The sequence below is a fragment of the Acinonyx jubatus genome, chromosome D1 (genome assembly GCF_027475565.1).
Source record: "Acinonyx jubatus isolate Ajub_Pintada_27869175 chromosome D1, VMU_Ajub_asm_v1.0, whole genome shotgun sequence".
Lineage (NCBI taxonomy): Eukaryota > Metazoa > Chordata > Mammalia > Carnivora > Felidae > Acinonyx > Acinonyx jubatus.
The window spans coordinates 18444550-18459963 of record NC_069390.1 but is presented as its reverse complement, the minus strand read 5'-3'; the positions used below and the strand labels follow the sequence as shown (position 1 = coordinate 18459963).

Sequence of the window (15414 nt, the reverse complement as noted above, 5' to 3'; positions counted from 1 at the left end):
GAAGGGGAAAAGAGAAAGTTATGTCCCAGTTCATGACGCCTGGGTACACGATGCAGCAGCCTGGGGAGACACGGGCTGGAGGTTCTGAGCGACCTGGGGGTGCCCTCCTTGTCCCTCCTTGACCCTCCCTGTCCCACTGCTAAGGCAGATGGGCAGCCTCCACCCCTTTATCACTCATCCATATTGTAAAAGACTGTGTCAACCACCCAGTGTAGATTCAGTAGGAATTTATTCACTTTCCAATTTGATGTATCCAAGTCAACTACAATTGCCCATCAAAGCTTCTGACCAGCCTGACATAGTCAGGGTTCCAGAAAAATCCTCCCAGTAATAACAGCTAATATTGATTGAGTACTTATTCTGCTTTAAGAACTTGTTCTTTACCCATATTATCTTATTTAATTCTCACAGAATTCCCAAAAGGTTGATAGTATTCTTATCCTCACTTTACAGAGAAGGAACGTTGGGGCAAAGAGGCCGATCAATTTGTCCCAGGTCCCTCAGCTGTACAGGGTGACATCTGTTTCCAGGTCTTGATATACCAGCCTCCCCAAACCAAAGGCATTTAAGCTTCAGGCTGCCTGTGAACCCAGTTGTGGGCTGAACACAGTTTGCACAAGATCCCAGAATACTAGAGAGTGTGCCTGTCCCTCGTCTTCAGGCACCCGGTGAGGAGACCAGGCTCAAGCAGGTCTCTGTTTAATCACTGGGGCTGGGGGACTTTAAGGTAAGAGGCACTGGGCTCACCAGGGAGCCCCTCCACCAGCAGTGACCGCCATTGCTTTGCATCTCCCTCCTCTCTGGTCACCTGTAGGGGGCGCAGAATCGCTTCTAGCCCTGGAGCCTCAACCCCGGGGCTATGGTGTTCACCAGACAGTACTTAGGATGGCTGGGGTAGGAAGACAGGGGGCGGCAAGTCCCTCTCATGGGAATCAAGCAGAAAATATTCAAGACACAGGGCCAACAGCGTGAAGCTGGTTTAGGGTGGATGGGGGCTTCCCCCCTGGAGCTTCCACCTGGTCCACGGGGAGGGGGCTCTGGGATCATCTTCCTGAATGAAGAGGTCCCAGATTTGGGCCTCTCAGGAGTGGCCCCAATGGTGTGTGGACCCTAAGCACACATGGGAATTTTCTCAAAGGCCGTGTCCCACAGGAGGGTCAGATCACATACTTGGAGCTCCTAAATAGCCAGGGGCCTAGCCAGAGACCAAGGGCACAGTTCTGGTACCCTTGCCAACGGCTCTGCCCCCCCGCCCCTTCTTACCAGCTCTGGTTCCTGGAAAACAAACGTGTCCCTGAGCTGGATCTCTTTGGCTGGTTAGTCATCAGCTTGGAGGAAAAGGGATGGAAGGATGACTTTTGAAGTTCCCTGTATTCTGGGATTCTGAACTTCACCTCAGAAAGCCACGCCGGGGACAGGTAGACAAACCAATAGGACAGAATAGAGAATCAAGAAATTAACTCTTAAATATACGGCCAATTGATTTTCAACAAAGGCGACAAGACCATTCAGCAGAGAAAGGGCGGTCTTTTCAACAAATGGTGCTGGGAAAACTGGATATCTAAGTGCGAGAGAATAGAGCTGGATCCTTCCTCCAAATGCACCTCAACTTAAGAGCAAAAGCGATAAAGCTCTTAGAAGAAAACACAGGGGGAAATTCTTCATGACACGTGAGTTAGCGATGACTTCTTTGGATGTGACATCGGAAGCACAGGCAACAAAAGGAAAAAAATGGATAAATTGGATTTCATCCAAATTAACATCTGCTGTGCGTCAAAAGGACACTATCCAGAGAGTGAGAGACAGCCCACAGAATGAGAAAAAATATCTACAAATCATATATCGGATGAGGGATTATTAGCCAGAATATATAAAGAGCTCCTGCAAATCAACAACATACAAACAAGCAACCCAATCCAAAAGATGGGCAACAGACGTGAATACACGATTCTCCAAAGAAGGTGTTCAACTGGCCAGACACAGAAGGACAGATACTGTATGACCTCACTTCCACGAGGTACCCAGAGTAAGAAAATGCACAGAGACAGAAACTAAAATGGAGGTTTCCAGCAATGCGGTGGAGAGGGAGAAGGGGAGTCATTTAGTGTTTAATGGAGCTGTTTGGGATGAAGAGTTCTGGAAATAAACGGTGGTGATGGTGACACGCCATGAAGAAGGTACTAATTGTCACTGAATGGTTCACTTAGTTAAAATGGCAAATTTTATGTTCTATTTTACCACAATAAAAAATCACCCCTATTTAAAAAAGAGAGTTTGAATTTTTATTTAAAAAATTTTTTTTAACCTTTATTGATTTTTGAGACACAGAGAGAGAGCATGAATGGGGGAGGGTCAGAGAGAGAGGGAGACACAGAATCTGAATCAGGCTCCAGGCTCTGAGCTGTCAGCACAGAGCCCGACGTGGGGCTCGAACTCACGGACCGTGAGATCACGACCTGAGCCGAAGTCGGTCGCCCAACCGACTGAGCCACCCAGGCGCCCCAGAGAGTTTGAATTTTTAAAAAGGACACCTGATTAGGCACAAAGAACACTCAGCTTGGGACCATGGCCTCTCACCGCGTTGCTCAGGGTCCAGACCCCTCAGCGGAGCTTGGACATCGTTTTTGGCTTTGCCTCTGCCCTTCCTCAGGCCCCATCTCGCCTGTATCCAGTGTGCCCTTGCACGCCGCACGCTTGCTCTTTTCCGAACGTTGCCAGTATCTTCCTGACCCAAACCTTTGTGCAACGCTGTTTCCTGAGTCAAGGGGGCCGTTTCTGGCTCCTTCCGCGTGAGCTCCTCTTCCGCCTCCAAAGTCCAACCTCGAAAGTCCATACCCACAAAGCCCCAGTCCATTTGCACTTTCCCTGGGGACTCTCACTTCTGCACATCCAGCTCCCTGAGGTTGCGGATCAACTCGCTCACTGCCAAATGCCCTACACCTCCCTGCCACAGGGCACAAACCTGCAGGATTTGTGGGGCCGAGAAGCCTCTGGCAGGGCACTCCTCACCGCGGTGGTTACACAGTATTCCCTCTCTCAAGAGGGAGGAGGGAGCCTTTCCGTCAGAGTCCCCTCTGCCTCTCTGTCCACATCGTCCCCCACAGGGCCCGGCACATGCTGCTGCCCCAGTGCTAACTACATCCCAGGCTCAGGTCTAAATGCTTCATCCTGTCTGGGCTGTGATCTCAGGATGGCATCCTTGCCAGAACAGAGGGCTGCATCCCGTGTGTGTGTGTGTGTGTGTGTGTGTGTGTGTGTGTGTGTGTGGTGTCAGAACCCCAAGAGGCTAAGGCAGAGTAGATGCGGTACCCAGGCAGGAACATTAGTAGCTCTCAGGTGGCCCTGCCAGGCAGGCAGCAGGAAGGAACAAGGGGTCCAGAGTGGAGCGGGCAGGGGTGGGGCTGCAGACAGGAAGGACCTAGCACTCACTGCAGGAAATGGGGAGACCTGGGGAGAAGAGCAGGGTAGGGAGGGAGGTTACCCATTTCGATAGAGCCAGCCCGGGTGTAGCAGCTGGACCCCGGATTGTGGCCCTGAGATGAGAGCCGGGGGGGGGGGACAGTGGGGGCAAAAGGGTGTTCTTCCAACTATGGAGTCTGAGAGGGCACGAGGCTCCTACAAAATAGGGCTACCCAAGACCTCTCTGCTCCCACACCCCATACTCCACAGGGATCTCTGTGGGGAATAAACTATTTTCCACCAGGGTGCAAGAGAACTAGACGTGGGGTTCTCATCCCAGGCCTGGATTCAAAGGAAGGAGGAAAGAAAAGAGAATAGAAAGACTTTTAGAGATCCTAGCATGTTCACATCCTGTTTCATTCAATGATTCATTCATTCGTTCATTCACTCATTCATTCATTCACTTGTCTGTCAACATTTATGGAGCACCTACAACATACACCAAGCCCTGATTCAGGGTCTCGGGAAAACAGCGTGCAACAATGTGGACAAACGATGAAAGTATTTCCCCATCGCTGGTCCCACACATGGTCCTCAGCTCCACCCCGCCCTGACCAGATGTTCTGGGGCATGTTCCCCGGGCCTCTGGAAACTCAAGGAGAAATCCCGCATACCATTTTGAGGCACCTGTGTCATGCACGCCGCCCCCCCCCCCCCCCCCGCTTCTCAGCAGGATGCCTGAATAGGTGAAGGAGCCATGCCCAAGGTCACAGAGTCAGGTCTCGAACTCTGACCTGCCGGACACCAAGGCCACCCTGAACCCCCCCCCCACCCACTGGATCCCCAGATGTGGAGAAGGGAAGAGCTCTTTGGAAGCCATGTTTGCAAAGCCCAGTCTTCCAATCTCACAGCATTAGTGTGGCCTCAAGTCTAATTAGGATCATCCTACAAAAGAACACCTTTCAGGTTCTCAGGGCCTTTGCTCATCAAGAACTTACCCTCTGTCTTCCTAGCAATCCCACCTTTGGCCAGCTAGTCAACCTCTGTGAGTCTGTCTTCATTGGTGAAGTAGGGACGGCAGTAGAATCTGGCTCATAGGGCTGCAACCGGGATTCAATGAAATCGCACACAAGATTCGGCACATTGCCCGCTGCATGGGCAGGAGTGCTCAGGAAAAGCGGGCTGTCCCCTGGTATCAGCAGCACAGAGGCTCTGCCCTGCCAACTCAAACCCCCTGTTGCCTCACCCTCCATCAGACTCACCTCATTACTGTCCCTGTCCTGCAGATGGGAAAACTAAGGCAGAGAGCGAGGCCAGGCATGTCCGACCTTCCCCTTCAGTGGGTTGGACTAGCTTTCTGCTCCCAGAGGGGCCTCTCTCAGTACAATGGATCTGGCGGCGTGGCGGGGCCCGGAGGCCTCCTGAGGATCCCGGAGGAGCCATCCGCCTCTCTCCCAGCACCTCGATCCCGGGTCTGGAATAGCACAGAACCCCAGGGCTGCAGAAATCACCTGGTGCCATGCAGGGGGGTTACAGACAGGAGACCAAGGCCCAGAATGGGGGACCTGTGCAGGGGACCTGTGTGCATGCTTGTCTTCTCTGCTCCTTCTTGGCAGTGGGGGCGTGGAGTTGTCCCAGCACTGAGCTGGGGCAGATGCAAAGCCATGCAGACGGATGGTTGGGCTACAGACCTGGCCAGGGAGATCCCTGGATACTGGGGTGGGGGAGGGGGGGTTGTACATCTGGAGGAACCCCAAAGTCTCCATCCCTGCTTTGAAACCTGATCAGAACCCCCCCCCCCACCTCCCCACCACCATCGGCAACACCCTAGTGCCCTCAAGGGTGGATAACATGAGGGGGTGGGGCTCTTGGGTAACATGAGGGGGCGGGGCTCTTCGTCCTAGGCAGAGAACTTGGCCATACGGGATGTACCTACAGCCACTCTATCGCTCTGCACCCTCACAGCCCCCACACTCTCCTCCCTCACAGGCAGAATAGGCCGGAAGAGCCCCAATTTACAAGTGAGAAGGTTGAGTAGCACCCTGGAGATAAGGGTACTGTTCCAAAGGCACATTTCCATGGCAAAGCCAAGACTAGAACCCAGGTTCTCTGGAGAAGAGCTGGAGGGAGAGAAGAAGGGAGGGAAGAAGGAGCCTCGGGCTTTTCAGCTTCCAGAGAAGATCCAGGGAGTCTGTGGCAACTTCCGACTTCGCCACGCTTCTCTGAGCCCTCCCTTACCAGGCGAGGTTAGGCCCACCTGGGAGTGGGGTTGGGGACTTCTAATGAGCTGCAAACCCTGTGGACAGCCCTTCCTGCCATGCACACACCATAGCCTGAGTCGGGGCACCCCCACCCCAGCCCCAGCCCCAGCCCCAGTGAATGAGAATTGCCAAGTTATAGATCTTTCTCCCACCCCAGACCTGAAGGTGGGGCTGTGTCCAGCACTTCTCAGAATCCCGCCAAGGCCCAGCACAGTGACAGGCAAAGTTTGGTGAGCAACCAGTAACTGGAATCAGCATCTCCGTCCCCTTGTCTGTGAAAGAGGACATTTGGGCCAGCAGACATTGGGTGTCTCTTCCAACACCGAGTGGGATACCCACCCCAGCACCACGACCCACTGTGCCCGGCAGGGGAGTACCAAAGCTCCTGGACATGACCAATGCCCCGGGCCAGGCAGGTGACTATCCGAGAGAGGAGGAAGTTGGCCATGTGGCCTCAGCTAACCCTCTAATCCACACGGTTTCCCCCGCTTAGGGAAGAAAGCTTGGCTTTGCGAAACTTGCAGAGATCAGGAGTTTCAGCCAGGACACAGGCGGTATGAGATGAGTCCCTGCAGTCCCAAAGGGACCTCCACCAGTGCTCTCCTGTTGCCTTGACTCCCCAGGCTCTCAGGGTGGAGGCCACCTCATTTCTCAGGAGAGTGGGGCTGTAGCATCTGCCCTATTTGCTGCACACAGAGAGTGTGTGTGACTTCTGGAGGAGTCACAGCAGAGGAAGAGAGTGGGTGAGCCCAGCAGGCATTCCCTCAACCCCTGCCTCCCCGGCCCCTAGCAGCACAGCCCCTGCCTCCCCGGCCCCTAGTAGCACAGCCGCAGGAGAAGGGAGAAAACCCAGCGGTGCATTCTGCCTTCCCACCAACCTGGTTACAGGGCTTCGTTTCTCCCCGGGTCTCTGTTTGCTCATCTGCTAAATGGGATGGGAACGTGCATAAAAATGGCACCCGTGATGGTTTCTCCTCCACGGCGAGCCACCCGGAACACAGAGTATACTCAAGGGTTGGAGGAGGTCTCTTCCTGGTGGACCCTGCCAGGGCCCCAGGAAGACTCTAGGGCTCTGTGTCTCCTGGCCACATGGGGACTCTCCTGCCACCCGGTGAGTCGGCCTTCCTGGGAAGCTGAGAACAGTGGCTGATGCACAGGCGCTTAGAAACTGTCTCCCAGCAAGTGACCCTGGCGGCAGAGGCTATGCCCGACACAAGAGGCCCTAAGGGGTGCCCCTGACCGGCACACGGGCTCCCCCTACCACGCATGCAGTCCCCTACACGGGGTACAACAGGTGCGAGTGTGGGAGGAAGTATATGCACGTCCCTCACACAGGAGTGCACACAATCAGTCCACAAGGCCACTTCCTGAAACGCATTTGGACAGCAGGACTCAGACCCAGTCGATACAGGGGAACACGCCAGCCCGAGTTCACCCTGTGCGCGTGCTCATAAAGCCCCCAGGCCTCCACTCACACAGGCAAAGATACTGGGATATGCTCACAGGTGGCTTATCCTTGCTTGAGAAACACTCGTAATGAGACCTCAGTTCTCTGTTCATTCTCCAAGCCGGTAAACATTTATTATGCCCACAGATCTACATCTGGAAGGATCTAAGCTATAAGACAGCAGGCAAGCGCTCTGTTCTCTCCTAGGAGAAAGGCTGGCACTTAGTAGGTGCTCAGTAAATGTGGAGAGAAGGAAGGTAAGTGGAGACAGAGGACATGAGCGGACTGGAGGGGCTAGGAACCCCTGAGCCTCAGTTTCAGCCTGGCCACTTGTGGATACAAAGACCCTCTGCAGTTAGTTCCTCTCCGCATTTAAACACAACCTGGAGGCTAGAACCTGCATCTGACCGAGCCCTCCAGGACCACCAGCCCACTTATCCTGGGAACTGCTGCTCACTTTGTCCCCTACCTCTTAGCTCACTTCAGGGAACCCTCAAGACCCGTTTGTGCTTCCAGTGAAGTCCTTTCTGTCCACTGTATCCAATTTCTCCTGCACGAAAACATAAGCAAGGGAGGGGAGGGCAGGGAAACGGGGCGAAGGCGGGTCCAGACTGGGACCATCACAGAAACCTCTGGAGGGCTTTTGGAAATTTTCCAAACTCCTGCATTTCAAAAATTCAGACCCAGGAGGGGATGGGTAAGGGTTTTCCCAAAGTCATGCAGGTTGTAGAGCACACAGCAGTGGAGACCCGCCCCGGTATACCCTATCACCCTGCCCAGCATGTGTACCCTTCTGGGCCTTAGTGTCCCCACCCAAACCTCCACAAACCCTCAATCTTCACCAGGGCCCTCGGGGGGCGCAGAGAACCAGCTGTTTTGCCCTGACCCCAGTCACCAGCAGTCCATCTGCAAGGGCCTTGGGGCTGATGCCCATGCTCTGCAGCCCCCAGTTTGGAAGGAGAATCCGCTTTAAGGCAATCTGCTTTAAGAGTCCAATGAATTGCGCACTGGCTCTCCCTCTTTCTGGAACATGCAGCCACGCCCGCGCCCAGCATCTTTGAGCTGAGCCTGCGTTCTCAAGCAGAGGCACCCGGCAGTGGCAGGGAAAGACAGGTACTTGGCAGGTGGTGGTGCCTCTCTCGTGCACACTCTCTGTCTCAGACACACACACACACACACACACACACACACACACACACACACACCCTAGTATTTCCCAGAAACCCTCCTCTCCAAAAAGGCACTCTGGGTGCAATGGAGCTCCGCGGTGACCCTCTTATCTGCCTCTGGAGCCAAAACCTGAAACTATCCACTGCCCTGAATCGCCACCCAGATCCCCAGCCTTTTGCTCCTCCAGACCTCCCCTCAATCAAGCCTCAACTCCCTTTCCACCCCTCCCTCTCCTCCTTGGTGCTGGTGGTGGCTTCCGGGTGGGATGGGGGTAGAGAAGAGAGTCTCTGCTAAGGTGACATAATGTGCTGGGCATGGGAGGTGGGTGGGCAGGTCTGGTGTCTGGGGCCCCCAGAACACCTCTTGGACACACTGGAAGCTCCTAGGAAACCCTTGAGTCAGCCTTTATAGGGAAACCAGCTCTCAGGTAACGGAGGAGTTGCTGACCCAGGTTACCTTGACCCCCTGTACCCTAAGGAGAATCTTTTGCAAGGAGGTGGGGGTGTGGCCCATTTGCACATTTGTAGACCACAGAAGAAGGAGGGGGGGGAGCTGCACCTCGGGAGGGGAGGTGCCTGGTGGCCACAAATAGCTCTGATCCCGGAGAAGCACCAGCCGGGGTCTGGGAGGGATTGCTGGCTGGAGAGGGGTGCCTCTTTCTTCCGCTAAAGGGAACTGTTTGGAAGAAGGGTCCCTTCTGTCTAATCCAGCCCGGCGGAAGGCGCGTGGTGCCCGGAGCCCCCGAGCAAGGGGAACCCGGTGACTTAAACTATGAATTCACGGAGCAGTAAGCACATAGCTGTCTTCCTAATCTGGTGACCCGCTTTGTCACTTTAGCGAAGCCTGGGGAACCCCGTAGCTTCAGGAGCACGTGGCCAGATGGCGCCTGGCAGGCGCGTCCCAGACGCAGAACCGAGCTCTTACTGCCCCACCCAAAACAGTGCCTGGGTCTAGAAGGGGGTGGGGGAGGGAAGGGTCGTGGCAGAGGGCTTCGGGTACCGGGACCTCTCTCTAGCCAAGCACTCGGTCACAGCCCGTCTTCCCTTCTCCCGTTTCTGTGCAGCAAAACACTCACCACCAAGCACGGCTTCCCCATTCTGCCACCCAAGCCCCTGGACCCTCCCTCGGCGCTTGGCCAGGTTTCCCCGCATGCTGCTTCAGGCACCCTGGTCCAAGGGCCAGCGGAGAAGCCCGAACCCAGAGGAGCGGCGCCCTCACCCCCATAACTGCAAAGGTCTCCCTATTTCCATTTGCCATTTCATATTTCCATTTGCCATCAAAACGAAGCCACGCACAGAGCCGCAGGAAAAACGCGGCCGAGGCCGAGCTAAAGGTAGGTCCCAGGAAAAGTGTGCCCAGCTGCTCTCCAAAACGAAAGTCCTTAGAGACTTGGGCGAAATTTTATCAATGGTATTTTAACTTGTTTCCCTACCTCGGCTCTGTTTCGCAGCCCACCGGGGGCCGGGCTTAGGTGACCCCGGGATAGCCCCGCTGCTGCATTAAGGTTTCTGGTGCAGCCGGTAAGTTTTCCAGTCCGGGTGGTGCAAATGCCCGGGTGTACAAGGTCACCCTACTCAAGAAACACAACCGTCGTGAACGGGGGGGATGGGGAAGGGAGCTGCCCAGCTCTCCGAAGTCTCTTCTGAAATTTTCTTAAAACAACTCACACACAAAAGTTTCCCCCCCAAATTTTCGTGTCCATATGCATGTCTGTATCTTGATTCAGATGGTAGTTACACCAGCGTAGACAGACAGAACAATTCTTCGAACTTTCCTCTGCACTGCACATAAATTATCACAAAGAAAACTGTGCACATCAATTGATTTAAACTACTAACCCTTTAATCTAGGTCTTCTGTTTTTCTCTTTAAATTCATGTGTGTTTAGGCCGACTGTTGAGGCACGCTGGTGGCTATAGAAATTAACAATGTAAAACATTAAAAGCATTTTCCTTCTCAACCTCCTCCTCCAAAATTGACGAGGGCGCGGGGGTCGGCAACGACACAGCTCCCAGGCTGCTGTTTTTTCTCGATCCCCCTACAATCACCCAGGGCTCTTAACTGCTTCTTCCATTTCTCGCTGTCTGATTTTGGGCTTCTCTTATACAAAACCGCACGCCGGTCCTTTGACTAACTTCGAATACGATCCGGGCGGAGTTTACACATTTGGTGGTGTGTGGACTGTGTCGGCGCGGGGAAAGAAATGCCCTTAGTATTCAAACGCTGCGTCTAATTCGACAATCCGGAGCAGCGGTTCGGCCGCGCCCCAGGGGTCTCGGGCCTGGCCCGCGTCTCCCGACCTCTGAGCTCCGTGCGCTTCTCTCGGGGGCCGGGGCCAGGGCCGAGTGGATGGCAAGGTAGCGGCTAGCAACGAAAACCTTCGTGCACCGAATCGAAAGCGAAAGAGAAGGAGGGAGCAGGGCTGCTCCCCCGAAGCGTCCCGGGGCGCGTGGCCGAGGCCTGGCGCGCCGGCCGCGGCTCGCGGCTCGGGGAGGCAGCCCGGGGTTTGGGGGCGAGGCGCCGGGGACCTCACTCCCACGACGAGGAAGTGCTTTGCGCCGCTGAGAAACGTAGGGTCTCCAACCTGGCGTGTCTGCTGGGGCCCACGAGCCCAAGGACGGGCCAGGGACCAGCAAGGACTTCGAAGGCCGAAGTGCGCACCCGGCGAGGTCGTAATTGCAGCAGGCGCGTTCGTAAAATCGAAATTGTGCCCTGCACCCGGAGGCACTGCGGAGTCATCTTGTTCATCTCAGGCCTGCAGCTTGAGAGGATTCTCACCTCCACTTTCTGCAACTCCGAGAAGACCGGGCGGGCGGAGACTGGAGGCGGCTTCCCCGCCGCCGCGCGCTCTCTCCGCATGGCCCCAGCGCAGCCCCCAAGGCCCGCACCTCACTCGCCCAGGGGCGCTCGGACGCGAGGAGTGGTTCCCGGGGCTGAGGTCCGGGAGGAGGCCTCCCGAGCCTCGCCTCCGGCTAGTTGCAGTTATGCAGATCGAGAACCCGGCTTCCAGCCGCGGGACCAACAGAGCGGGGAGGGAGGTTTCCAAGTCCAAGCTACCCGCAGTCAGCCCGACAGCAGCCGCGGTAGAGCCTAGTGCAGGAGGCCTTTCCCGAGCTCCTGGGAATATCCCCAGGCTTTTTTCTTTGAACCTCATTTACCCCCTTTTGAGTCCACACCCTCCAAGCGTGGGAGAGAACTGTCCCCAAGGTGTGCCTCAGTCTCCCACAGAGCCATCTCCAGAGGCCCTCCTCCTAGCAGCCTCTGTGAAGGGCAGACAGAGCCTCACCTCTGGGTGTCTAGGTTTCCCATCTCGGACTTAATGTGCCTAATCTCCTTTTTATAGGGGCCAGAAACCTCCTGGCCAGGGAAGAATACACAGAGCTGTGTGTTGTTTGTGGCTCTGCCCTCCATCTCAGGCAGCAGGGGCATGGGGGTCCTGTAGCTGATGCTGGGCTGCCTTTCATCCCAACCTGCAGCCTATGGCTTTGCCCACAGCAGGGGCAAAGACTTGGGTGTTCACAGGTTCCCAACAGCACAGAAGCTGAGGATGGAAACCTGGAGGAGGGTACACTACACTCTTGCTCTCTCCCTTGCTCCCTTGCGGGGTTGGGGGGCACTTACCGCCCAGTGATGTAAGTTATCAACATTCTCTCCCTGTGATGCAGATGAGGAAAAGGGCTTCAGAGGAATTACTTGCTCTACTGGCGACGGCGGCGAGTAGAGGAAGGGCCAGGCTGGTGTGTGGGGGCCCAGCAGGGCTCGAAGAGGGTGTCCAGAGGGGGCCAGCCCTCCCCCCCCTCCCCCCTGGACCTGAAGGCATCTTCCAAAGAAGAGGCTGGAGACAGCTTGGGACCTCTTCTTATGTAACGCTTCTTCCTCCTCAGAAGCCCCACTGGTGAATTTTTGAAAACATGCAAATCCAGTGCAGTGGGAGAGAAAACACATCAGGCTCCTGGCTTTGCACAGTGAGCCTCCACGGGTCTCCCGGGCCGTGATTTGCTCTCGCCTAACAGTCCTCTGCGACAGGGACCAGGAGGGGCCTGGGCAAGGCCAGGAGGAGGGAGCCTGAGCCGAGGCGCTGGCAGGCGGGTGCCTGCTGACAAGGGCTGACAGCTCCTGCCTGCCTGAGTGTGGAAGGAGCACCTGTGTGGAGCTGTGAGTGTCTGTGATCTGAGTGCCTGATCTCATTCCAACAGGAAGGTGGAGAGGAAAGGTGGAGGAAGTGGGGAAAGGCCACCGGAACTTTCTAAATCTGCTCTCAGTCCTGTCCTTTGGGTTTGGGAGTGTGTGACTATGTGTGAGGCCACACGAGTGAGTCTATTTGTGTGTGACCATGTTGGCTCACGAGGAAGAGGTTGTGTGTGTGCGCAGACTCAAGTGTATGATTGTGTAAAAATGTTCGTGTCAATAACCACCTAAAGAACTGGTTCAGAGCCTCTGGGAAAGCTAGTTTGAACGTAGGAAAGTGTGTGCCACGGGCTGTTTTCCTGAGGCTGTTCTAGTCACCGAAGCCTCCACCATGTCCTATGTCTCTCCATCCAACCTTGGTCCCTCCATTCTGCCTGGGCCCGTGCAACCAAAGTCATTGCTCTGTCAGGACCAGCTGATCTCCAGGGCCCTGCCTGAAGGCCAAGGTCTCAGGGAGAGTGTGTACCCAGGGTTCCTAGCCCAGGGAAAATTTTTCCCTCCCTTCTGGGTTGTTTTCTCTGCTGGCTTGGGGCTCATCAATCCGGATTCAGTGGGAGGGAAGGCCTATAGGCTCCTGAGCTGCTCTGGTCTCAGGCAGCCCGATCTTCCACCCTCTGGGGGCCCAGGCCTACGACGTCCTGCCTATGAGCTCAAGGGGGCTTGGAGGTCATTTAGGCCTCGGGTTCCCTGGGGGCCCAAATCAGGACCCAGAACCTTCCCTCTTCCCCCAGCACTGCCCCGCCTCGGGCTCTGCAGTTCCCTGACTTCTTGCGGGTCGGTCCTAAACCGTTGTTTCCAGGCCAGTCGCCCCCCCCAGGTTGGCCACAGGAGAAAAGCTTGGAGCGTGAGCCGGCCTGTCTCTCCGCGGCGAGCCGCGCTTGCCGGGCGTGTGGGTTTGTGGGGTGGCGAACTGGGGTCTTCGATGACTCCGGGCGTCGGGAGCCCAACACCCGTGTGGCCCCCTGTGCCAGGGCATCCCGGGCTTCGCCGACTGCGCCCCGGGCTCCCAGAGGGCTCGGCACCTGCGACGCTCCCACCTGCAGCGCCGCCCGAGGAGCCTCCCTCCAGGCCTGCGGGGAGCGAGGCCTCCGCAGCCCCGGAGCCCCGCGCGCGAGCGCTGCACCGGGACTGTTGGCCTCGGCGCGCCCGGAGCCCCTGCGAAGCGTCCGCTTCAGAGGCGGCCCGGAAAGCAGCGCAAAGCGAGTGGTTCGGCGAAGACGGGGAGAAACAAACACCAGGTCGTCTTTAACAGCCCAAACGCTCCGAGCCCTCGGCTGGAGGATACGAAGGTGGCAGGACGGATCCCATGGTCCCCTCGGAGCAGTCGGTTCCTATTTGCCGACCCAGAGCCACCCCACTGCTTGGCCCCGCGCCTCCCCAGCCCGCCGAGTCCGGCCTCGCGAAAGCCAAGTGGGCTTCAAGGGCTCCGAAGCCTCGGTCCCGGGGTCCCCAGCCCTGAGCGCCCCGCACGTGCACTCACCGTAGCAGGGGACCTGCAAGGCCGCGTTGTGGCCGCCGCTGCCTTCCTGGATTTTGAGGCTGCCGTCCGGGGGCGTCTTGCAAGCGCCGCGCTGCAAGTAGAGATGCGGTTGCTGCGCGGGCGGCTGTGGCTGCGGCTGCGCCTGCGGCTGCTGCGGGGCCGGCGGTTGAGGCTGGGGCTGGAACTTGTTAAAGGAGCCCCGCGTCCCGGCGCCGCTCTCCAGGGGTGCCGCCAGGTCCTGCTGCCCCGCGCCGTAGCGGGCCCGGCTCTTGGCGTCTCCGAATCCCTGTGCTTTGGCGGCGGCCGATAGGAAAGTTGTGCCGAACTTCTCGCCGCCCGGGTATGCCCTAAAAGGCGAGGAGCCCTCCCGGCTCTGCGACACCGGGCTGTAGTAGGCGTCCATGGCAGCAGCCGGCGACTCGCAGTAAGACACACAAGTCTCAGCATTCATGCCTGGCCTGCGCGGGCGACGGGCGGGGGCGCGAGCGAGAGCGCGAGGACGCCACCGCGCGCCTTGGCCGGGAGTTTGGAGAGGCGAGGAGGCGGTGGCCTTGCGCTCCGCGCCGGCCTGCTCGCTCTCCCTCCTCCCCTACGCTTCTCTCTCTCTCTCTCTCTCTCTCTCTTTCTTTCTCTCTCTCTCTCTTCCTCTCTCTATGTCTCCTCTCTCTCTCTTCCTCTCTCTATGTCTCCCTCTCTCTCCCTCTCTCTCTCCCCCCCTCCTCCTCCTCTCTCTTCCTTCTCCCTCCCCACAGCTGGCCCAGGGAAAGAACGGAGGGCTGTAAAAAGATTCAGATGTTTGGGAAAGTTGACCAGATCTCCCAAACTCTCTTAAGGTTTTGAAGGGGGGGGGGAGAGTGAATTCCACCCCCCAAGACTCTCTCCTTCCTTCTCTCCTCCCTCCACCCCTACTCTCCTTCCACTCCCTGCTCCTCCCTTCCTCTCTCTTAAGGAGATGCTACTAACTGGTTCGCTAGGGATTAAACCTGGAGGCACCGGAGGGCCTTTCGGATTCTAGGGATTCTAGGCCCGGAGAGGTGACGGGACCCCCAGGACTCCTGAGGCTAGGCAGAGAATTGGTGGGTCCACGATTTGGCCTAGGGGAGGGGAGCAGGCAAAACTTTAGTGACAGATTAAAAGAAAGAAAGAAATGAAACAAAAACACCCAACAGGTTTTCACGTGGAGTCTGAAGGGTCTCTAGCCTCCCGATATGGGTGAGTCCTTTGGACACTTGCCTCCAAATTTGTGGGTGCAGCTCTGGGCCTTCCCACTGGTGCCCTTTCCTCTGTTTACAACCCCTCTTCCCCATTTGCAGTCCCTCCATGAAATTAACACGCACACCAAGCACTAGTCCCCTGCGGGGCCACTTTCCCGTCTTATTAACTATTTCCCTCCCCTGGAAGGGCGCTGGGTCTGGGTGCAGAGGGGCCTGTGTTCACTCAAGCACCGGAGAGACCCTCGATGGGCCAAGT

General features: G+C 56.7%; 1 protein-coding gene across 1 annotated transcript in view; it reads right to left on the bottom strand.

The window, feature by feature from the left end:
- The window catches only part of ALX4 (ALX homeobox 4), a 47212-nt gene extending 32656 nt beyond the window's left edge, over positions 1-14556 (bottom strand). Inside the window, exon 1 of the mRNA XM_027072844.2 lies at positions 13945-14556. Within this exon, the coding sequence (XP_026928645.2) occupies positions 13945-14395 (451 nt within the window). The 5' untranslated portion in view covers positions 14396-14556. The remainder of the gene's footprint in view (positions 1-13944) is intronic.
- Between the last annotated feature and the right edge of the window lie 858 nt (positions 14557-15414).